General features: G+C 41.0%; 1 protein-coding gene across 1 annotated transcript; it reads left to right on the forward strand.

The window, feature by feature from the left end:
• Nucleotides 1–22,067: 22,067 nt before the first annotated feature.
• Nucleotides 22,068–23,484, forward strand: zgc:158291 (uncharacterized protein LOC572084 homolog). The gene is made up of 2 exons (XM_027019190.2): nt 22,068–22,187; nt 22,570–23,484. The coding sequence occupies exons 1-2, from the start codon at nt 22,068–22,070 to the stop codon at nt 23,482–23,484; spliced, it is 1,035 nt and encodes a 344-aa protein (XP_026874991.1).
• Nucleotides 23,485–24,759: the final 1,275 nt, after the last annotated feature.

Genomic DNA, 24,759 nt, shown 5'->3' on the forward strand with positions numbered 1-24,759 from the left:
CCATTGCAAAATTCATTTAGTAAACATTTAGAAAAAAATGCTTTAAAGACTGAAGGTAGTATCTGTTCATATAGTTTTATACATCTGTGTGTCATTTGCAACATCCATTTTGGAGTTACCTTTCAGAGGAAGTTGTCCTTAAAGATGAAATGGTGCCAAATAGTCCAAACAGGCTTTAACCAAGTTTTATAAAAGTGATTGAACTGTGCAACTGGCACAGTTTAGAGGGAAAGAATCACCAATGCTTTTGGGATCCAAAAAGATATGGCTGTCACCTGGTTTTGAGAGGTAATCAAAGAAATCCAACTTTTAATGGAACTTCAAGATAAGATAAGGTACTTTGGGAATAATGAAATTTAACCAGTTTTTACCATGTTAAAATAATGCTCAAAATAAGATTAAGATGATGGCAAACATAACTGTACCTTCTTCTTTTAATAACATATGACATGTTCTTAAACCTATCATAGCCAGCATACAGATGAGTGACAGCAGATATGTGGACTACCCATGCATGGCGTATTATCTCATTATATGACATCTCAGGCATGGACAGGAGATGACGGGACAGTTCGAATCACCAGGACGTTTCCCTGAGAAAATGGGGTGGATGATCCCAGTTTCAGCGTCGGTTTGTGAGCAGAGAAGCCCTTTGTGCTGTGCGTGAGGTGCTAGCGCCTGAGGGAGGGGTAGGACACTGTCTGAGAGCCTGGTAACCGCATGGCACTCCTGGAGGTTCAGCAGCTGTCCTGCTGCACAGAGATTGTGCTTAAACCCACAGCCATGATCCCCTACTGGTTCACGCCCTTATCTCCACTTACCCACTGCCATGTATATGCTGCCAACACTATAAAAGGGAGACGTGTTGATTCATGCAGACATTTCAGGAAAAGAGATAGGACTGCTGGGACTTGCTTGAGTAAGTCCAACTTGATTTATCTTTGAGATTAGTGCTCATCTTGGACTGACATGGGATGAGATGGGATTGAGCACCTGGTTCTCAGATTAGTTAACTAGAGCAGACAATTTATTTTAATAAACTACACTTACATTATAGAGTGTAGTCGGCTCTCTATCAAATCCACATTCTGCTGTTATGAGTGCTAATCCGCTAATGTCATTATCTGGCCATCAACTAATCAATAACTATGAAGTAGCAGGCCCAAGAATGTTTATTGCCAGACTGATCACTTCCTTGAGAGGAGCCATCAATAACCCGAGGTTTAGAATGGCAAAATGTCCACATGGCTTAAGATGTTTCTCTGTTGCAGGGATTCTAAACCCACAGAGGAACATACAGCCTAGAGTTAGTAGCTTTGATGTTATTGTCATCACTGATGCCGTGGTTTGACATGGTTCAAAATCAGTGAACAGTCAGTATGTATTGATTTACTTCACTAACACTAACTGCATGAGTTCGGAGTCTATCTGCTTTCTCACAATTCTGCAATGCACATGTGCAATTCAAGAAAGCATGACAAAACGAAACAGAAGCCAAAACCAGCCGTTTCCAAGAATATTTGCATAAGTTGACTCATCAAACGGCTTGGCTGTTCTTGAGAATGACAGATGTCTTATGGCAGTTCCTCTTTTGCTACTATTCGCAGTAGTAATCTCACCTTTTGAACAAAAGCTCACTTGCTTCCCACTTACAGCACACTGGCTGAAGTGCTAGTGCTCTTGCTGCTGTTAGCCGATGGAGCTGACTCGCTCCAGGGCCCAAACATACCACTCTTTGCCTGCCTTGTATTCCACACCTGCTGCTACTGGTAGAGTAGTAGATTTTACAATGGTGACAGATTGGGCTTTTTTTTCCACAGGAACAAAACATTAACCGGCTTCCATTTTGCCAGAGGGTGTATTATTCAACACCAAAGGTGTCATAAAGGAAGGCTGGCATTTTCACTTGCTTCGTGTATCTACAGTTTCAGTAAGCAGCATGGTAAGTTGAACAAACTGCATAAGTAGTTCATATTTTAATTGCTGCCTTGCCTACTTTCTGCTGTGGTAGGGATGTCCTTTTAAGCATGTGCATAGCAGAAGAGGCAGTTAATGGTGTGTAATTACATATGGAAATGGATCCTAAGTGTGCACACATCCAACAGAGCAGATGCCTATATGTTGCTTAGTAAAAAGCTCATTAAACCTTGACTTCAAAGGTGAAGTAGTTTGTTTTAATTTTATTGAAGTCCCTCATACTTTTTTTGTGATTTTTACAAGGGAAAAAAGTCACGTTTTTATACTGACCCTGTAATTCCCCTGATGAAACACACAAACAAACACACACACAATATACTCCAGAATTTGATGCTTTTTCACAACATTCACTCTAATACCAGCCATGGCCCATCCCTTCACAAATCACATAGTTCCAATTAAACACTGCTCAGAAGCTTTTGCGGAGTGTGGCTAAGTGGCGACGGATTGATCGGGCCCTGTCCTGTCCTGAACTGTTGTCCCGCAGGCCTCTGCTCCGTTATCTGCGTGATGTCAGTGCACGGATGAGTGGCGCGCCCGTACTAATGAGAGGAGACTTGCTCATCCATCTTGGGGAAGTGACCCTCCAAACGTTATTGATCTGCCACACACATAAGTCTAAGCAAAGCTGTTTCTCCATGGACCTCATGACTCGGACTGTCCCAGCAACAAGGTTCCAGAGATGTTGCACCATGTCCTGGAGATGAGCTGGAACGCTCTGGGACTTGATACGTGATAATCTGACATATTGTCTTTTGATAGTCCTTCGGTCTCTAGCTAAGCGAACGCACTATAGATAACCAGAATCGGAGTGGACAAATTACCATTCAATACCATTCACAAGTAATCAGGGCCTCACAGAGGCGCACATGCACATATTGGCACATGCTTCAATGAAACTGCAGACACAGATTTGAATATAATACCTGCCATTAATCAGAGATCATTACACAAAAACAGTTTAATGCCAATTTAGCCTTCACAATTTAGCATTCGTTTAGCAGTAAACAGAACATGACCGATTTATCAGAGATAGATAAAATCTGCTGTGCTTTTTAGTGTCTACATAATAGCACTTACTAAGTAATTATTTGGCCACTAATGTGTTAGGCCTGTGATGTGACCATGAAACAGGTAAAGGCATATATCTGTTTTGTACACATTAAGTGTTTTTGCGGTACTAAATATTAATAAATATTTAATACTAAATAACTAAATATATTCTTGCATAAGCAGAGCACTTGCAGGGAGAGGGACTAAAGTTCTGAATGAAAACTATATGCTGAGAGGGCACTTAAAATTAATAACATTTATTTCTGTATTTATCTATTTATTTATTCATTTATAGTCATTTATATTTTCTGTTCTGGCAATCAGTTCATATATAGATATATAGACTATCAACTTCCTATATATATATATATATATATATATATATATATATATATATATATATATATATATATATATATATATATATATATATATATATATATATATAGAGACCATTAGATTAACATACAGTTCAGTAACATTCATAACAATCAGTCAGGTGTGTCCAAATATTGACTGGTACAATATCTAAGATATATGAATTGAAACCGAATGTCAAGATCATTGGGAGGGCTGATAATATTACCGAGAAAGTCAACTGACCCCCAAGTGTGTAGACAGATGTGCTAAACCACTACAAACTTCAGTATGTTTTCTCTGAGGGCTGACGGTTAAGTCAGCCCTGAGGGCCCTGCATAAAAAGAAAAACACAAAAGGCCATATGAGGACAGGGCACAGAAACAGTGCAGTTCAAACGGGCTGCCAACGCTCCGAGTCCCTATGTTCTTCTCACATGACGCAGGACAATGCAGCAAGCCACGTGCCTACAATGCAAAGGGCATAGCCCCCACCTGTGGCAGTATGCTCTTAGACACAGGAGATATGGGCAGGTGAGAACAGAGGGAAAGAAGGGTAATAGAGATAGGGTTTTCTGTTTACTGGCCGAGGACTGAGGCTAACTGAGCCTAAACGGGAGGTGGGCAAGTACGGGTGCTGGGCCCTTTCTGCTTTGTCCACATTGTCTGATGCCGTTCCGGGTAGTCTGATGGCATCCTAGGCAGTCTGATTGGAGGAAAAAGGCAGCTGTCCTCCCAATGCCTCACACACTTGAGTGAGCTCTGAGGGAAAGCCTAGTTAAGTCTGTTGACCATTCTTAATTATGTATACACATAAGCATACGTGAACACGTGAAACTCATTTGGCTGAAATCAGAGCTGGTGTGGCGCTCAGGTTTCACATGTTTTCATGGGCTTCCTTTGTAATTCCCACCACCTTATCACATGCTATATCTTCTAATATTTTTTTAAAAAATGCTTAGACTACACATACTGGAATTCAACATTAAAAATACAGTGAATGCTTTTTAAATTGCCATAGAACTAGCCAGAGTGTAATGAGCCAGTGTGTGCAGCCAGAGTGCCATGAGCCAGGAAGCTGCTCAGAAGCTGAAGGTCCAGTAGACTGCAACAGAGCATAAATGGACTCATACCTCATGCCTGCCCCACACTGTGTTGCACCCACAGTTGGCTGCACAGGCCCTGCCGACTCTGTGCTCATGACCTGCTGGAGTCAAAGGGAAAATGATGCACTGAAAGAGAGGACTTGTTCCACATCTAACCCCCCTCCAAATCTTCCATATACAGTCTCCTTTTAGCACACACACACACACACACACACACACACACATGCACGCACATGCACACACACTCATATACTCAGGGGAGACACAAAACACAGTGACACGCACAGACACAAATTGTTCTGTCTTATGTGGGCCACTGTGTACTGAATATAGGCTAAGCTGGTAATTAGGAGGGGACACAGACACCCTGTGGTCCAGGACTGGACACCGAGGTCAGGCCGGCAGTGCCAGGCTTCCCAGCTGACAGGAGTTCACGTGAGCCTGATTGGGCAGCTGTGGTGTGATTGTGTATGTGTTTGTGTGTGTGTGTGTGTGTGTGTGTGTGGGGGGGGGCTATACGCCCATCATATGGCATGCCCTGGAGGTGAGGGGTAAAGAGTACAACAGTAGAAGTGGTCATTACAGAAACTGGCCAATAAAACTACAAATAAAAGTGGTGCTTATAGTATTCTTAGACCACTACTTGGTCACAGCCTCAGTCACCTCTGACCTGCTTGCGTTCTTCTCTACATCTCTGCTGCAGAAGACTTGCACTCCCATGTCTACGTGTGTAGACAGCAGCACTGCATTAGAATAGCTACAAGATAACATGACCCACACAGTAAAACATATTGCCTGCGATCCAAAATGACCGAAAAAGAGCTTAATCTGGCCTTCAGTACAGTATGCCAAAATGTTTTTACACATACACGGTAGTAGTACGCTGCACAGAAACGTATTCGATCCAAACCATCCAACGACAGATGGGAGGGGAATATCACTTTTCATGTCTGTAAAACAAAGATTAGTGTGGACCAAGAAATGGAGAGATATAGGTCGTTGCAGGGTGAATCCGTTGAAAAATAATCCACGTAACTGTGAAATAAACAATTCAGGAAATTTCACGCCAGTAAACTTATATGATGAAACATTAACAAACAGAAAAAGATCTGCAAAAGACAAAAGGCATCTCCTTAATGTCATTTAATTTTGAATACTCGTAACGGATTCACACGCAATATTTCCCTTTACTTTCCTTTAGACACTTTGGAGCACAAAAATTACTCAGCGATATTGTTTAATTAATAGCTTTTTACAGACTTTAAAAAAAAAAAAAAAAAAAAAAAGATTTTATGTCACCCACAAAAAATAACGTTAAAGCCCCCCTAATCAACTTTACCCCCATGTGTTTCTCTGTTTTTAGATTTGATTTATATTTAATGACTTGGGAAAAGAGAACATAAAATTGTTTTCGAAATTATCCTCCTTAGTAAAGGTTTTAATTTTTTTAATGAGACGCTGAACTTTCACCTTAGGTAGTGTTTATCTTAACTACTTCCTTTTCAAGCTGCATAGCGCAGCTCTTCCACATATCCGAAACAGGACCCCATGGCGCATGCAGACGTCTTCATTTTTAAAGCATCCCAAACACTTGTAGACACCATCACTTCACAACCACAAGAACAAAAAAGTCTCTTTAAATGTATTTGCGTCTCTAACAACGAGAGCAGTCCTTGTTGGCGGCATGTCAAAGAAGTTAGCATGTTATGGTTTACCGAATGGCAGCAGGTCCGTCTCGCGCCCTCTGGAATGCCCTCATGATTGTGAGAATATGTAACGACGCAGGACTATTCATTATACATCAACAACATAATTTATTCATCTGCTTTCATTGTCTGTAAACATGCCTACAGCCTCTGATCGACACCACTACGACCCGCGCGTATCTGTAAGGGGAGGAATTGTGTGTTTTATACCCTCACTCTCGTGTCCTGCTGTTAAATACCTTAGATCGTCAGGTTAAACAATACTACCAGGTTGGACACAGGCTTGATATACCACCTAATAAACATATTAAGATACAACACAAGAGTTAGATATCAACTAAAATGCAAATTACAAAATAATCTGAATCAGCAAATATACAGTATTATTTATTGTTTTGGATCATTTGCTATCTAGGGACATCAGAGAGTCAGGTCTTGGATTATAATAGATATACTGGCAAGATTTACTATGACTGAAACAGATTCCCTTATTGTGCAAGAAGATGTATACTGTGATTAAACTCCAAATAAGCAAACACATGCAATGAAAAGCAACCAACGCTCTTGTTCTACCAGTAAATGACCAGTAGAATGAATAGAATTCAAGAATCACAGAGAATGCATCGAATTATCAGTGCACAGCCCAACTAGTTAGGTAACTTGGCCAAACCATAATCTTCCTGACAAAAAAAAAGTGAAAGGAAGATAAAGAGAAAGAGAGAGAGAGAGAGAGAGAGAGAGAGAGAGAGCACATTTCCATAATGTCAGTTTTGGTGAAGTTTCAAAAACTAAATAGTAATCATAGATTTAGGTATAGATTTTTGGCCTCAAAGGATATTGACATTATTGTGCTTTGTTTTTGGTCTGGATTCTGATAGTGACGATGTCAGCTGTAACACCTGTAGTGACATCTTAACTGTATATTGTCTCACTTTAGCAGTGTTGACCAATTATGCAATTATAAATGGACCATTTAAATTAAGCATAAAAATTTTCAGTTAGTAAAAATCTAGTCCACTGCATTTGTCCTGGTGTTATAATGGTGTATAGACAGATGTGGACAGCGATCCTAACCACATAACCTCACATCACATTATTAGCTCACCAAAGTAAAAAACCCAATAATTTAAATCAAATGGTGCACTTCGTGACTGAGTCACTATGGTCCTCAATTACTGGATCTGAATGGCTTTGGTCTTAAGTGTTTGCCATAGTCCCCTCCTCCAGTAAATAGAGTCCTCTCTTATTCAACATGTTTCATATTATTGGCAATGCATTTTCTCTTAATGGCTCCAGAAGTGCTGATATCCACAATAAGACAAACATTAATGCACTAGTGAGTGAAAGGAGTTCAGCTTGGGGGAGGGGGGAGCAGCATTTACAGGCATCACAAATATTGAGTCCTTGAGAGGAACATACATAACTGAGGTACAGTAACTTCGGTATAACACTCTTTAAATGACAGCCAAGGAGTAGAATTAAACCACTGAGAAGAGGTTTAGGGCCCTTGGTTAAATAAAATTTGAGCTATATAGGAATGGGTAACTTCACAGGTATGTCCTCTGACTAATGAATAATGGAATTTGGGGTTTTTTTAAAGCATGATGAAACATTAACAGTTAAGATACAAAGTTTCCTTCTGTTCTTTAAAGTCAATTGTGCCCCAGGCCTCACTGAAGTGAATTGTTTTAATTGGCAGTGAAGCTGACTTCCTCATCATTCCTCTCTTCTCAGCACTGTCCAGATGGGTGTAGTGACTGCCATGAGCCAGTGCCATTGCTGTCTGGATGTTCTCATTCTTGTAATTCTTGATGATCTTATAAGGACCATTTATTTCATCTCAATCCCAAGATCTGGGAGAAAGAAGTGATTGATATTTCAAGTGAGCCAAAAGTTATACAGCCATTTTTCAATGAATGTCATGTAGTTACTGTCCCCATAAAGAGAGATGGTGAGGGAGAAAGGGAGGAAGAGAGAGAGAGAGAGAGAGAGAGAGAGAGAGAGAGAGAGAGAGAGAGAGAGAGAGAGAGATGAGAGTGGCTAGTGCCACATTGCCCTCTGGTATCTCTGTTAAGTGGAAGAGGCTTTTCCCTGTTTTCTCTCTTTACCTTGCTCATCATGAAATATTCACGATTCCATTCCCTGCTAATTGTTAGCTACAAGACGAAGTGTGCTGCCTGGTGGAATTAAATTAACCCATTAGTCAGTGGCTCCATCAAAGCAAAGAACCTAGTGAGTGTATGTGTAGAATTTTAGATTTCTCATTTACGTTACTTTTACTTTGCCTGAATAGCAAAACAGCTTGAAAAACAACTGAATTTAGTGAATTTAATTGAATTTTATATATATATATATATATATATATATATATATATATATATATATATATATATATAACATTTTATATAGTTCTATCAGTCTATTAATTGGCCCGAAGATCATCTTCAGTCCCACATGACTGAACAAGGAATAGCACTCCAACACATTAATGTTGAGCTTCTCTCCAATCACTTGGATATCATATCATATCTACACAAACTGGGTCATATTCAAACACACTGAATGTGTTACTCTCTTCTTATCATGGGACTTGAGTGAGCTGGTTGAATTCCAGTGCAACCTCATTGTTACTGATAATTAAGCAGGATGTCAACAGCAACATCCCCGAACAGAGAGAAGAAAAACTTTTCAGTGGGGGTGGGATTAACTGGTGGCTCAGTACTCAGTATTTCGGGGGGGGGGGGGGGGGGTTAGCTGGTGGTTCAGTACATTGCAGGCCGTAGGAGGTAACTCACTGTGGTTCAAATTCCCTATGTCACAGCTGAGGGTAATGATGATATATTGACAGGCAGAAATGCCCTACTTAGTCCCCACTTTAGACTGTGTGATGAGGGAACCTGGAGATGGTTTCAAGTGGCAGACACATGAGCAGAGGGAGAATGAGAGCTGACAAAGGCACTTGGGTAAAAAGACATCTGCAAACAGCTGAAGAGAGCAGAAAGCACAAAGCATTCATACTGTATCGCATACCAATATCATTCAGTAACTCTAGGAAAAAGACTTCAGGAGCTGCAGTAGTATAACTACAACAATCAAATACAATTGGGTGTATTATGGTCACACCTGTAAGATGTGCAACACCTACAAATAAACCAAAAAAACCCAAAACTTTTTATTCATATATCTTTAGCTGTGAGAGACACATGTCTTATCGCATAGGGAAGGAAAGTGAGAGCACTGGAGACCTGTTTCGGGTTCCTTCCATGTTGGGCCATGAACCGCTATAGAGCCCTGGTCTAGTGACCGGTTTCCTGGTGGTCCAGGGGAATCTGCATCCAACAAAAGGAACTGCTGCTTCCTGCCACTAATTAAGCATCAACCTCATTAGGCCTCCATTATCCGATGTCTTTCGATAACTTCAAAATGTCTCCCTACTGTCACTCTGCTGTATGACTTTGACTCTGTTACAGTTCGTGACAAAAGTGGTTAAATCTGATAAACGAGGCAATCTTTAAATATTAATTATGCATTAATTACATTCATAAAACAAAACAAACTCCCAGTTAAAGATTTATGAGGAGCCAGCATGGTTGACATCCTGTTCTTTTGTCCAATGCTCTTGCAGAAAAATAACTGAAGCCAGGTATTTTGGTTTTCACGGAAGGTGAAGGGAAATGCATTCATGGCATTCCTTCACCTGTAGATTAATCTGATATGAAGTGACATATCAGAAATGACATATTAGAAATGAGTGAAATAAGAGAACCAGAAATGTTTGACCTATGACCCCTTTATCCTTGCTCCTCATCTTAGATTACAGCACATGTGGGCCACTGTGACCCTGTTCTCCTGACCTTGCATACTGGTGGGTATACTGTTGCCAGTGGACGTTGGTTAGGCCTGTTAAGATACAGTAAAGAATCCTGCAGCCACCCAATGAGTCCCAGGATGACTCTCTCTACGTCCTAGCACACTCACTAACTGCTGACCAAAGCACTTTTGTGAGATTAAACAAACAAACACAACAGAACAGAAACATTACACCCTTTCCTGTATCATTCCCTTCCATCTCTAAGCTCTAAGCCCTCGTCCTTGCTCCATCCCCAGGGTTCAACCTGCCTCCCTGCTCTAATAAATATTTCACAGGTGGGAAGTTTAGTAAACAGAGGTGTGGAGGGGCTGCAGTTGCCGAAGAGATGGATCACCGGGGGAACAGGTGAGGGAGATCCGGGATCGGCCCATTGGTAAGTATCGCTGCTAGGGAAACAAATCTAACCTGCTTCATGGTAAATTATACTTGGCAGTCACGCAGGGGCACACATTGGTGCAGCACATCTGCAGAAATTCCGCTGGTGCCACGCGAGCATCTTCTTCCTCGGCACCAATGGGATGGTGATACCGAGTGATAAAATAGGCATCGCAATGCAGGCCTGTGATTATAGACCATCCATCTCCTATTTGATGAGATGATCAAAGAGCCGTGGCTTAATGAGAGCAAACCAGCAGAGTTCCACCGAGGCCGCCACTCAGTGTCTTTGAACAGAGACTCGTGGAGCCCATCACAACACACCAGAACTACCAGAAGTACGTGTCTTGAAACTCCGAAATTATATAAACATTAAGCAATTATAAAAACCGTCAGCAAAGTCAGTTTATTCCTCCTCACACATCCTATATATGATAGAACATTACTGACATGTGATAGTACAGTATTCTGTATGCTTTACAAAACATTGTCATTGCTCAATTTTCATCTCTTCATTAATAACCTAACAGTCATCAGAGCTTGAATTTGTAGTGTAGAACATTTTCTAATAATGACTGCATTCCTAACTTAGAGATTAAGCTAAAATCAATAACATCGCTACAATGTGTGCTGTGCATGTCCATGTTCAAGGGAAGGGCAGAGAGAGGGAACCAAAATGAATGCATGTGAGTGTGTTTTGTGTGTGTTTTGTGAGTGTTTTGTGTGTGTGTGTTTGTGTGTGTGCATTTGTCTGGTGGTGGTGGGGGGATGGGGTGGGGTGGTACAGGGTGCAAACGCGGTGACAGCAGTGAGATCCGCGCTGAAACAGTAGCCGACCCCGGCGGGCCAGCCACACAGGCTGCGAGTGGGTCCTAGCTCTGGGGGAGGATAATTGGAGCAGTGCAGGCAACATATGGCCAAGCAGGAAAGCCTGCTGCTGCAGCAGCTGTGGACTGGTGCTGGAGATCAGAAGCACATTAAAGAGACTGCCCCCCTTGCCCCATCCCTCACCCGCCACCCCACTCGCTCACTCACTCTACCCTCCCTTACTCTCTACTCCTCCTCCTGCTCCCATCCTCTCTCTCTGCAAACACTTATTTAAATGACAGCTCTTAACAGACTGCCCCAGACTCCCCAGCACCCTCCCTGCTTGCATGCCCCCAGGCAGCCCTTAATGCAGGGGGGAAAGAAAGAGAGAGAGAGAGAGAGAGAGAGAGAGAGAGAGAGAGAGAGCCAACAGGGTGTGCCAATAAACCTCTCTTTTTTCCTCTTCAGTAAGACTTCATGAGCTTGAAAGCAATAGACTGTGACTCTTCATTTCTTTCTTAGTTTTTGTATGTCTTTGGTCATCTCTGCTATATCACATGCAACAGCAAAGTTCCTAAAGATGTCCAAATACATGAGGTTTCTTATGGCATCCCAAACACATCAGACTGACTAGCCCAAGCAGTCAGAAGAGCAGTGACATCTATTATACACACACACACGCGCACACACACCCACAGACAAATGCACACACACACACTCCCTCCCTCTCTCTCTCTCTCATTCTCTTTCACACACACACACACACACACACACACACACACACACACACACACACACACACACACACACAGAGAGACAGAGAGAAAAAGAGGGAGAGTGAATCTCAAATACTAGAGGATTATTTTAAATGAGACTGGCCCAAAGCAATAGTCATAGGAAAGATTTTTTTTTAATTTTCTGTGTAGGTAAAGGCGAAGACAAACAGAAATCTAAGACAAATCTACACTTAGACTTAAAATGCATTGGATTAGTGGTAAACACAACATCTATTTACATTTTTTACATAGTGTCCATGCTTGAAATTTACATGTTTGAACACAACTGCAAGCAAGATAAAACTGAAATATTCATACAACTTCCTCTGGGAAAGCCTTGGTTTATTCCCATCAGTGAACAGAGCACTGCAGAGTGAGGGAATGGTTAAAAGGGAGTGAGGTCATTGCTATAAGGGTATAAGTCTCTGACATCATAGAAATAAAGACACTAAAACATCATTGTGGTGTTTGTCAGGCATGTGCACTGGTGTCCAGAAGTCTAAATTTGCTACCAAAAACTTTTATTGCATCATTCATCAAAATATAATAAAAATCTTCAATTAGCTCATACCAATTATATAAGAATACACTATTTATAATGGAGACAAAGGCAAATCATGCTTCTTCTTTTTTTAGCTATTTAGGAAATATTTCCATGAAATTGAAACATATCTGAATATCCTGTTTGACAAGCAAATGACCCATTTTTAAAACTTGCTGTGATGTCAGATATTCCGTTCAAATAACAATTTAACAATGTAATGTTAATTTTTGTAGTCTCTTAATGACTAACACCTGAGACTGACTCAATTAGTTTGTTAGTTGTTATTGCGGCTACTACTAGTGCTTTAACATGGAAGATTATCAAAGAGGTTTACTGAAGCAGTTTGAGCCTCAACTCTTTTTTTGAGCACTGCAAAACTAGCCCAGTGCCAAATTCTTATATTTTTTGCATCCTATCCTGTGTTATGTTTGGACCATGTGTTATGGTGCAAAGCAAATATGTCTTTGTTCAGCATACATATACTTTCACAAATTTGACCGGTTGCATTCTAGAAATATGAAAATAACCTGGATAAATGTTTATGACTTTAATGGTCTGACACTGTAAACTTAAGTTTGTCAGAACTCATACAAAGGTGTTGTTATACATATATAGCCACCAAGCCAAACAAAATTAGCATCAATCTAAACAATCTTACACTTTATCATCTATTTCTTTACAGTATGTGAAATAATAATAACAATTTGTGTGTAACTAATTCTAAATGGCAAATGAATCATATATTTGAAAGATTTTTAAATACTTGTGGTAAGTACTTATACTAGAATATTCTGCTGGATCTCAATCTAGTGTCTTCAAATTCAAATGCTTCCACCACTTTATTTCACTTTTAAAACAGTATGTGATCTCAGTGAAGGTCTCCATAAGAGATTCCTTAGATTAACACTTCTTTATGCAGGAATACATAGTTGCTGGGAAGATACATGATGTTTCTATGAAGTCCCTTGAGCATTACTTAATCCTGCATGGTGTATCTGTTGTCTAAGCATGAAGTATTAATCATGTTTTAGGAAGAGGGCAATGATGGAATGGAAATGGAGACATGTCTCCCTCAACTTTCTTAAGCCCCAAAGAGAAAGAGCCCCCAAAAAACATCCAAAAAAGATGGAAATGAAAGGAAAAGGGGACTGAAATTGTTCTAGTGGATTTGAAAAGGGGAAAAAGAACAAAATCTGATATTTGAATAATTGATAATGAGGTGATGTTTAATAATTCACTTGAACAAATCAGGGAATGTGGTAAGTTATTAATCTTTTAACTGCACACCTTGGTTCAACAGGCTGAAGCCTTCTGCAACTAACTATGTTGGAGTGGCCCCAGTCTAGGGTTTAAGGTTTTGGTGGAAGAAGATCCTATAGTCTCGCTAACTTCTGAGCCTAATCCCATATCCTAGCTAATTTCTGATCTTAATCCTATAGTCTAGCTAACATTTAAAACTAATCCTATAGTCTAGCTATCTTCTGAGCATAATCCTATAGTTTAGCTAACTTCTGAATCTTCTGAACCTAAATCTATAGTCTATATTTTATATAGCAGTATAGTCTGTCTAATTGTTGAGCCTTACATGCTGACAATTTAAATGCAGTCACAGTTCCCATGGTCTGTATGCTAACATATCAAATAATCTTAGAAAAAGGAACTACTACAGTGTGAAAAGGTCTGTATATGATTGATGTGTGTATGATGATCATATGCAAAAGATGGTAATCAGAAAGTGAAACATTCAAATGTTGTCTTTTTATATTTGTCAGTGTGGACTTTATCACAATGTATGATCACGAATAAGTAATAAGAGTTTCAAGATTATCAAAACAAAAAGAGGTGTTTTATTTGAAATGTTAAATTCACTTGAGAAAGACAGTTATAATCATTTGTGATGCACATTTTCAGCCATGAACACAATACCACTTAATGGCACCTAGACACTCATCTTCACTCAACCTAGTTTTAATACAGCCAATCCCTTGAGCACAGTTTGATCTCAAATGCAATGGAAGAGTTTACAAATGTTCAGGTTGCCCATAGCACATCATCAGATCCAAACTGGAGCTCCAAGTACAGTGCTGGCCAAGGCTGTATGTGATGCGTTACAGTGTAAGGTAACAAAGGCCTCTTCTGTTGCAGCTGACTGAGCAGGAGGTGCATCTGCTCCATGCTGAACCCCTCTCCCAGGCCAGGATCAGATGAACAGATGAGAAAGAGAAGGGAAAGAGGAGCTGGGCACCTGCGGGACCCCGCCCTCTGCTCCCACTTTCCCCCTGTCTCCAGTCACCGAAGAGCTTTGCCCGTTGCCAAGCATCAGCCATGGCGTTGCCAGGCAAGCTCTGCATTATTAATGGTGCTGCGTCGACCGCTTTCTGTCACCCCACCCCCCCACCCCCTTATCCCCCAACTCCAGCACTATTCAGCCGCTGCATTCGACATGGACGCTGCTCCAAACACATCTGCACAAGCCCACCTCCCAAACCTTCAGGACTACAGCAGTTACGATCACCATATTTGAACCTAACATGTCTCAACAAAATCCCAGTTCAAAGACTTTATCTGAAACTTGACGGTATTCCAAACTAACTCACCTGTTGGGCACCAATGCTGCTGGACTTCCAGTGCTGGTTTCAGTGTCACCGCTCATGTTGAGAGGCCCCATTTTTTGAGTCTAGAGTCCTGGACCTACTGGATGCTGATGCACAAGGCCTAGGATTTGTTCCAAGATCTCAGAGGAAGCTGGCTTCACATTCATAATCTCTTGTAATCATCAGAACAATGAATGCTGGAGCACGAGTATCATCCAAATGGTGTAAGTGCAAACTCCAAAAGTCCTCTGAGACAGTCATCCCTGCATATCTAAGAAGATGTCCAGGCAAAGCATCCTAAGGCCTAGAGAGTCACGGAGAAAGTGGGCAAGAGCGAGCCACTGCTTTGAAAGGCAGACAGGAGTGTGTGTGCAGGGGGAAGAGAGTGGCTGGAAGTTTATATGTGTTCTTCCTGAACCAGGGGACTGAATAAATAATACAATAGATATTCCTCTGATGAAGTCTCGCCGCGGCATTCATAATTATTTCATTATTGCTGTAATGAGAGCAGCGTCCCGCCGCACCATGCACTGTCAGGTACGAGTGTTGTGCCTCCGGGTGGACTACCACTGCACCTGCACCAAGAGACAAGACCACTGAATTACTTGTCTATCAGACCAGTGATCATTTGTTCTTCTGTCAATAAGGACTTTTTACTAGTGGAAAGTTAGGAACATTGCTAACAACTCAAGCTATGCGAGTCTTGTATCAGTCAGGGTATCTGATATCACGTTTGCACAAAATGAGTTGGAGGGTGGGACCAATGATAAATTTTAGGCAATTTTGAAATACTTGCTTGAGGCCAAATGAACAGGTCCTTGCATCTACACTAAATGAAACTAACCCAAACATCAAAAACTCTACCAATTTCTAATAAGCCTTAACAAACTAGGAGCAAAAGATTGCCACACTAACACCACCCATGTATGGGTCAGTGGTTATAAAATCTAGCTATTACTGCTCATAATATACATTTAAAATCCAAAGAGAAGAATTGAGAGCAGAATGAGTAAGAGGTGGAAGAAAGAGCTGGGATGCTCACCGCAAGCTCCCTCTGGGGCACCATTATGGGCTATCAAAGCAGGACTAGGAGTTCCTTAAAGCCCCGGTCAGACGAGACATGGAAGGAACAGCCCGGAGCTGCGAGGAGCGGGTGTTTCTCATACGCTAATCCTGTTAGCATTGTGAAGAGGAGGGCCAGGAAGCACAATGGCACCCCGTCCTGCACCAGCTGGGGTCCCGAGTGCGCCTGCATGGGCCCCTCCATGTCCCAGAACCAACCCCCATTCCCCTGAGGGCCCGCAAATGTAGTCCTCACTGCCTCTCCCTGTGGTGTTGCTCAGTTGACCACCTGCAGGGACCCTCCCTGTTATTGCCCCTGGTCTGACAAGAGACCACAAGAGCACCAGGGTGATCGAGCATTCATAACACCAGATGTGAAGAGCAATAGTTCATGTCACTTGATGATAGGAGGAAAAAGAAGTACCCTGAAACTTTAGATTTAAGGGTAAAAGTAGCACCATGTACTATGAAGAGAGGCCATATTGTCAAGCATCTGGAGCACAGGGGCAAGTGGAACACTGCTGAATGAGCTCGGAGTCCAACATGAGCTGAAGATTTGAAGCCTGTGTTCCGTCCGCTGAGGTCAGCCTGCTGGGTGTCAAAGCACATAAGCATTCATTCACCTTCTCTCTCCACCACACCCTGCCTATTTCTTCTCTTTCAGACTTCATTATTCACGTCACTAAGACTTCAAGAGGTCCACCCTATCACACATACATAGATATGCTCTCTGCTACAGTTCACCAAACAGCCCAATAATTAACACTGCTTGCTTTGAAGCTGCTGACACACAAAGCTTGCCCAATCAAAACAGCAAGTGAGAGTTCAATTTTCCATTCAAAAAAAGGGAAGAAGGGCAACAGAGAGTGACAGGAAGGTACAGTGTTGCTTGCCGAGGTGGCAGGTGATGGAAAGGAGTGACTTGCAACCTCTAATGAGACAAATAAAGCCATGTTGAAGAGAATCAGTTGGTTAGCATCACTCAAAATTTCAGCCTGCATGTCGAATGCCACACATAAACACATTTGGCCCCAAGCTAAGGCATTAATATTTCACTAAATAAAGAAGAAAGACGATCCAAGACAAATGTTTGAGCTATTGGTCCTCTTCCTCTTTTCTGCATTTCTCCTTTGGCTTTTAAACAAATGCCTGCCAGTTATCTCCTATATATGACACAACACATCTGTCTTGACATGTCATCTCTTATCTGAGGAAAACTGTTGGGAATGCAGATGAAACAGAACTGCACTATTCTCAACAGTTTTGGCTGGAAAAAAGAAAACATTAAAGAGGCCCAGTCCTCCTTTTGCACTGTATGTCAGCACTAGAGACTGTAACGAAACCGAAATTTACATATCATTAATCTGCCTTTCTCTGTTTGCTGATAAATTTACATCATTTTGTTTGTTTATCTGTTTTTCCCTGTTTACTTCTCTCTATTCTTGTAAAGAAATAAAAATATGGATATCATGTATGAAAATTTACAAAATGTAAGAATTACAAATTCAAAATTACAAATGATGTAGAATAAATCACAATTCTTATATTGTTGTATCTGTGTCTTCAGGGGTTTGATTTATTGAAAAGAAGTTGGAAGATGCTGGTATAATGCTTCCATATGAAAAGACAAACCATCATCAAATCCTAATTCTTATCCTTGTCCTTAACATCAAACTATACGGTAGAATATCCATCATCATATGTGGCAAACACAACAGAAGTTAAAAAAAGAATATTGCCCACGTGTTATGATAACTTAGCCGTAACTTCATAACTGGTCAAAAATAATTTCCATGCTGAATCAAACCGAATCAAACCTGCAGAGGAGCTGTCCGAATGACATAACAACCTAAAATTCTATTCAAATCATTATCATCCTCCCCTATCTGTCTTATTATGGACTTTTCCTGAGTATGACGTCCAGATTGTGGATCATGGCTGCAGGGATCTTGGGTGGGCAGTCATAAGGTTCAGAACCCTGTAAGATCTGGAACAAGTAAACAGGGCTGTACTTTAAAGCTTTTACACATCAATTTGGGAGAAGACACACTTTATGTTCAACTGCTGTAAGTCTCCTCTGCATAATTCATAAGCACTCAGTTAATCTATTGATCTGTGCTTTTCCAGAGTCAGTGTGGCTACTCCTGGCAGGATGGAGAATGGCAGGTATACCTGGGGCAGGAGACAATGAAAAAAGAGAATGCAGGTGGAAAAGGACAAGAAGAAAAAAAGGCAGCTACATAACTAAGTGTGAGGGGGGTATTAATTTAAAAGGAAGGTGCATTTTAAATGTGACGCATGTAATAAAGTGTCAGTTGTATATTAAATACAGCAGACTTGTGCTTCAGCCTTCGGTTTTGAAGACACACTGCAATGCTACCACAGACATAAAAAACCAAACAAATGTATTGACCTCTTTCACTCTAAGAAATTGTCGGTGGTTCCAGAAATCCCTCACATTCATAACTTCATACATGTCTTAGTTATTGAATAGTTTTTAGTAATTACGGAATAACAGTCCTTAAAATTCTAGCTGAATATGAAACCTGGAGTTTAATAAGAGGTTAATTTACAAAATGTTTTTTTGCAAAACTTCTTGGCCTGGAGGTTTGAATTTGTTCTCAGGCAATTTTATCTTCTCAATGAGGCTTAACATCACATCCAGGTCAGCTTGCTGTCTACAACCCCATAACCTCAGCTGCTATGCATATTTCATGAGTCTTTGGCCACTGACCTGTCAGTCAGTGAATGTTTCCTGTACACATTTTGTCCTGTCTTGCGTCATGTTCCATCTTAAATCCAGCAGTAGGTAAGCCCCCCGGTCCCACCCTCCTGCTCTGCACATCCCTCCAAACCCACTTCAGTTCTGAACGGTTTCAGCATGAGTGACCAGACCAAAGTTCACTCCAAACCACTTCCACAGCACAGGGCTCTTAAAGCATGCACCTGCCAGCCTGCAGGACTCTTCATTTCCTAGATGCATGGCTAGCCACCTGGATGACAGTGTGTGGGGTGTTCTTTTCCATTCTTTTCCGTATCTTTGCCTTACCTACCATGCAGATCAACTTAACAGCAACTGGAAGGGTGGGGGGCAATCCCCTTTTCTGGTTTTGTATATTTAATTTGTACTGGCAGTCAATAAAATATTTACCAAGAAGCCTAAAGGCAATTACATTAAAGACTGTGGTTAGACACCCTTTCTCCTTAACACTCCCACATTACAAACCTACTGATTTGGTGAACGGTCACAGGTCTACCTTAGATTTTACACACTATCAATTATTTATCAACTACCATGAAATGGGAAAGGGCTACGAGAATGATAGCAACTTAAAGGGGGTCGAGAGAAACAGAGAGAGAGAAAAAGAGAGAGAGTGGGAAGGAGACAGAGAGATATTGAGAGGGGGAGAGAGAGGGAGAATGTGTGCAGAGTGGGGAACATGTGCTGTTCTGATCACTGTGGAGTTCGTCCATTTGCTTATGAAATCAGAAAGATTTACTTTTGACGAAGTTTTATATCACCCCTCTCACCTCACTACCCCAAGACACACAGGCACACACCTAATGGGTCAGTCAGTGTACAGGGAAAGTGGACAAACCCATCTGAGAGCATCACACCAGGAACAAATGGGTTCAAAGTGAAGGAAAGTATCTCTGTCTGTAGTGGACATGGAAAATACCGGAGAGCCACATGGGACAGAATGAATAGACTGGGAGATTAAAAAAAACAAGAGCCAGAGAAGTAATTTTAGGTGGATGCATGGGGCATTTGACATATTTTGCTTTGCTACTATTAGTCAGTATATATATATATATATATATATATATATATATATATATATATATATATATATATATATATATATATATATAATTTAAAAGAATTTTCTGTATACAAAAACTGTAGACCCTTTGACTATTTCACTTACTAATAAACACATATATCCTTTATGCATAATATTTAGGCAGTCACCCACAATGTTTTCCGCTATTTCATATAAGCTATTTGAATATCAAATAAAAATTTACAAACAGTCTCAGTTCCACAACCTATTAACTAGAAGAGGAACAGCCAATACAACCAATTCCCCATTCCGGCATTAATATTCATTGAGGAAAATGTTCCATTAGCAATAATCAAGCACTTCCCTAGACTTGTTTGCAGAAAACTCATCAGGAAAGAGAGTGCAGCTCTACACTGACAGCAAGGGAGAGCAAAGCAGAGATGATATTCGTCAAGAGGGGAAGCCAGGTACTGCAAAGACAGTCCATTCAACGGTAAGGGTATGTACGCATCATGTCTCTCTCTCTGTCTCTTTCTCTCTGTTTCGCTCCATGTTCCATCTCTGTTCCCTTCTCTTAGTCTGTCCATCCCTCAGCGGTTGGAGTCCCCAGTGACAGTGGTTGCCAAGGGAGAGGTGGCGGCGTCGATATATATTTGATGAGCGGGTGCCAAGATTCAAGCGGAGAGCCAGGCATGAGGGGACATTGTCGCTGGCGGTGTTCGCTGCTCGGGTTTCCGAGTCACACTCACCGAGGCTCCCTTTGCCTTTGTGGACTCCTATTGTCAGTGTCTGGGGTTTCAGCTCCAATTAGAGTGATGGCTGTGCGGCCTCAATGCAAGCCAAAGCAAGACAGCTTGCGTGCGTCACCAGAAAGGCCTGTCCCACACTCTGCCCTTTAGAAACTTGTATATTTGATCTATGATCAAGATCCTGTTTAGCAATTTTGTTACCAGTTACAATAACAAAAAATTTGCATGCAGTAACAAGGTACATTTTGATCTTTTTACCTTTGCGATGCCTTCAAATCTTTAAAGTTACTATTATCTTTACTAACTCTAAGACCTAAAGTGGCAATTGGCTGAGACCAGAGAACATCTGCATACTGATAAGGTGATGATAATGTCAATATTGATGATTTTTATTTCTTTAAGCACTAGTTTTTTTAAATAAATATTTCATTATACATGTGCTCGTCTCCATTTTGAGCTGTTTATGCACTAATTGGGAATCCATATTGCGGTATATACCACAAAGTAAAAGGCCAATAATTAATTCATGCATGAAACTGTATGGCTTGCCAGTAAGAGAAGCAACTATCAGATCACTGATGTCCTATTTGAGATAAGTAATTTAAATAAGTAAAAAGTAAAACAACTAATTACTACATTATTTATGAATTAAACTGCCGAAATAGATTATATTAAATGACAGTGTCAAAAGCTTAACCAGGCAACACGGATAGTCAAAAATAGCAATGAAACCAAGGATCTATTTTTGTTTCACTATCAAGCCTTTATTCAAGATCGGTTTCTGGTGTTCATTAACGCACTCGGATCCACATAACTGCAACAGACCTGGTACATTGTTTTAGTGTAATTTCAACCCATCACATAGTCTCGTGCGAGCTGTCATATTTTCAGCACCAATGAACGCTCGTGATGGGCGGGAGCTCGTCAGAGCCACTGTTCTCTTCGCTAAGGAAACCACAGTTGATCCAGCGTGTGATTGAAGGGAAAGAGGAAAACGTCCCTGGGGCGTGTTCAAACGCTGTTTCACCAATAACGTTTGAGAAAAGTTGGAGAGGGCGGGCTTAGTTTCGCTACCTGGGAGGGACCAGAAAGAGGGTTGTATTTAGGTGTCTGAGTAAATACCTACCGTATCAGACTGTTATAAGTCGCGTTTGATTGTACGCTTCTGTTCGAAAAGATCTTTCAGGCAGGACTCACACCTGTCTTTCTCGTCGTCATATCGTAATTCCGAGATATTAAGTATATTAAAGCAAAAACGGAGTTTAACGACGAAGAAGAAAAACGACCTTCACTAACTTCAGCAATTATGATGTCCATGAACAGCAAACAACCTTTTAGTATGCATCCGATCCTGCACGAGCCGAAGTACACACCTCTTCACTCCAGTTCAGAGGCTATTCGGCGGGCATGCTTGCCCACACCCTCGGTAAGTTAAACTCTTCAAGTTTTCCATGTTACCTACTCATGATCATGTTTATCATCTTCTTCATATCAGTAGCGAATGCAACAATTTAAATACCTGCGCGTAAAAGCCTTCGCGCACTAGCACTTTGGGGGTGGGGGTGGGGGGGATACTTGTATGAATTAATCACTTTCGCCGCATGGACTCGCGATTTATGGAGAAAGCAAACTGAAACAAAATACACAGCCTATATGTTACTCTGACAATGAAGAAAACTTAAAAGTAAAGAAGTGTTATTTGCTGAACGTTGTTACATCATTTGGATACGAGGTTTTGCGCAAAACAGCATAGGAAAGAGCGTGTAATTAAGCACTGATTTTCATCTTATATGTACTCTCTGTCATAGCTACAGGGCAACATCTTCGCCGGTTTCGATGAGACATTGCTTCAGAGAGCCGAGGCTTTGGCCGCGGTGGACATCGTCGCGCAAAAGAGCCATCCGTTCAAGCCAGACGCCACTTATCACACCATGACCACAATGACAAGCATGACCTGCACACCCACGTCGTCCGCCGCCCACCTCCACCATCCGTCGGTGCTGACCTCGCCGCACCATCATCCTCACCATCAGCCAACGCAGGGCCTGGAAGGGGACCTGCTCGATCACCTCACTCCTGCCATCTCCCTCGGAGGCATGGCTGGTTCCGACGTGGGCTCGACCGCCTCTCACCCGCACTCGCACATGTCAGCCATCAACCACATGCAGCACCACCACCCGCAGAGCATGAACATGCATCCACACAGTCTCGGCTCTCACACTTCGCTCGGTGGCGGAGTAGACTCCGAGCCCGACCCAAGAGAGCTGGAGTCCTTTGCCGAGCGCTTCAAGCAGCGGCGAATAAAGCTCGGAGTCACACAAGCTGATGTCGGCGCAGCTTTGGCAAACCTTAAAATCCCTGGGGTAGGTTGTTTGAGTCAAAGTACTATTTGTCGCTTCGAGTCCCTTACTTTGTCTCACAATAACATGGTGGCTCTTAAACCCATTCTGGAGGCATGGTTAGAGGAGGCAGAGAGAGCTCAAAGAGAGAAAATGACCAAGCCAGAAATTTTCAACGGTGGGGACAAAAAGCGAAAGCGCACTTCAATCGCAGCTCCTGAGAAACGCTCATTGGAAGCTTACTTCGCCGTGCAACCGAGGCCCTCCTCGGAGAAAATAGCTGCCATTGCCGAAAAACTGGACCTGAAAAAGAACGTCGTACGAGTGTGGTTTTGTAATCAGAGGCAAAAGCAGAAAAGAATGAAGTTTTCGGCAACACACTAGGCCATTTGAAAGACCACTGTCATTTAATGAACTCAAATTATAAGATCCAAAACGCGAATAGCCAATACGGGATCCCGGAGATGGAGACGAAACGCTTCCTGTTGGGACGGGAGCAGGATATTAACATCACAGAAAATGATAAACATAACTTTTGTCTTGGTGACATAAAGGGAACAGAAAAATGGGAAGACATTCGAAGGCTCTAAAATGTGGAGAGGAAAAGATAAAATTATCATGTTGCAATTACTGTATAAAACGGAAATAGAATAATAATGATTATTCTCTTAAATAACTTTTATATTAATTCATGTACATACCTGTGAATACATCGCACCTCTGTGAAAAGCGCATCATTTTCGTTTTTATTTTCTTTTTTGAACAAAAAAACGTAAAAAAAAGTTTCAAAAACTTTAATGTTATTCAGTGTGTTCCAGAAAAAGACTCATTCTCAATAACACAAGGGAATAGCTGTAATCCATTGCATGGTTTACTAGGGCGTTAAGTGTGCTTTTATAGTTTTAAACTCCCCCATTTCAATGCATTGCAATAAGAGAGAATACGCACAGGCAAACACACGTACTCACTACCAATTTGTGTCTCTACCTCATGATTTTCGATTTAACACAACCATAATCATTTTGGAAATAAGGCATAACAAACGAAGTTTAACAGGTTTATGTGTTTTTCGACACTGTTTTGGTTGAATTAGATAGAAACTTAAGAAAATTGTGGTATGTCTCACTGCAACGACGCTTTGACAATCAACTGGCTAGAATAATCATGTTGTAAAGGCCCCTCTATATCTTCACCTAAACTCTACTGTGTTGTCATTTTTATTATTGTTATCGTTATTATTATTAATTATATAATTACCATTTATATTATTAATGGGCCTATGGATGGGAACATTGATTATTTTAAATTGCATTCTCAGAAGTACATTGCACTTTGTAGATATTGATGGTACTGATTTTTGACTTATTTATATTTATAATGATTTTATTGATTTTTCTAATTTACTTATTTATTTGACATTAATTTATTTTCGAATCCGCGTATTTTTCATTTGTGAAAGTGTGCTTGAATGTGTCTGTGTAAGCGACATAAATTCAAATAAAACCATGCACGTTTTACCCCTCTATCTGCAGAGTTTTTCCGTAAACCGATTTAATTGAAAAATCAGGATGTTGAGGTGAGTTCTGTTTGGCCTATAAAAGCTTACAATTCCAGCACCGGTTAACATAATAATAATAATAATAATAATAATAATAATAA

The sequence above is a fragment of the Electrophorus electricus genome, chromosome 6, assembly GCF_013358815.1.
Source record: "Electrophorus electricus isolate fEleEle1 chromosome 6, fEleEle1.pri, whole genome shotgun sequence".
Lineage (NCBI taxonomy): Eukaryota > Metazoa > Chordata > Actinopteri > Gymnotiformes > Gymnotidae > Electrophorus > Electrophorus electricus.

Bases quoted from the DNA above. Each gene is read 5' to 3' on its own strand.
- zgc:158291 (XM_027019190.2), top strand. From the start codon at position 22,068: ATGATGTCCATGAACAGCAAACAACCTTTTAGTATGCATCCGATCCTG. The intron at 22,188-22,569 runs GTAAGTTAAACT...TCTCTGTCATAG, and splicing joins CATGCTTGCCCACACCCTCG to CTACAGGGCAACATCTTCGC.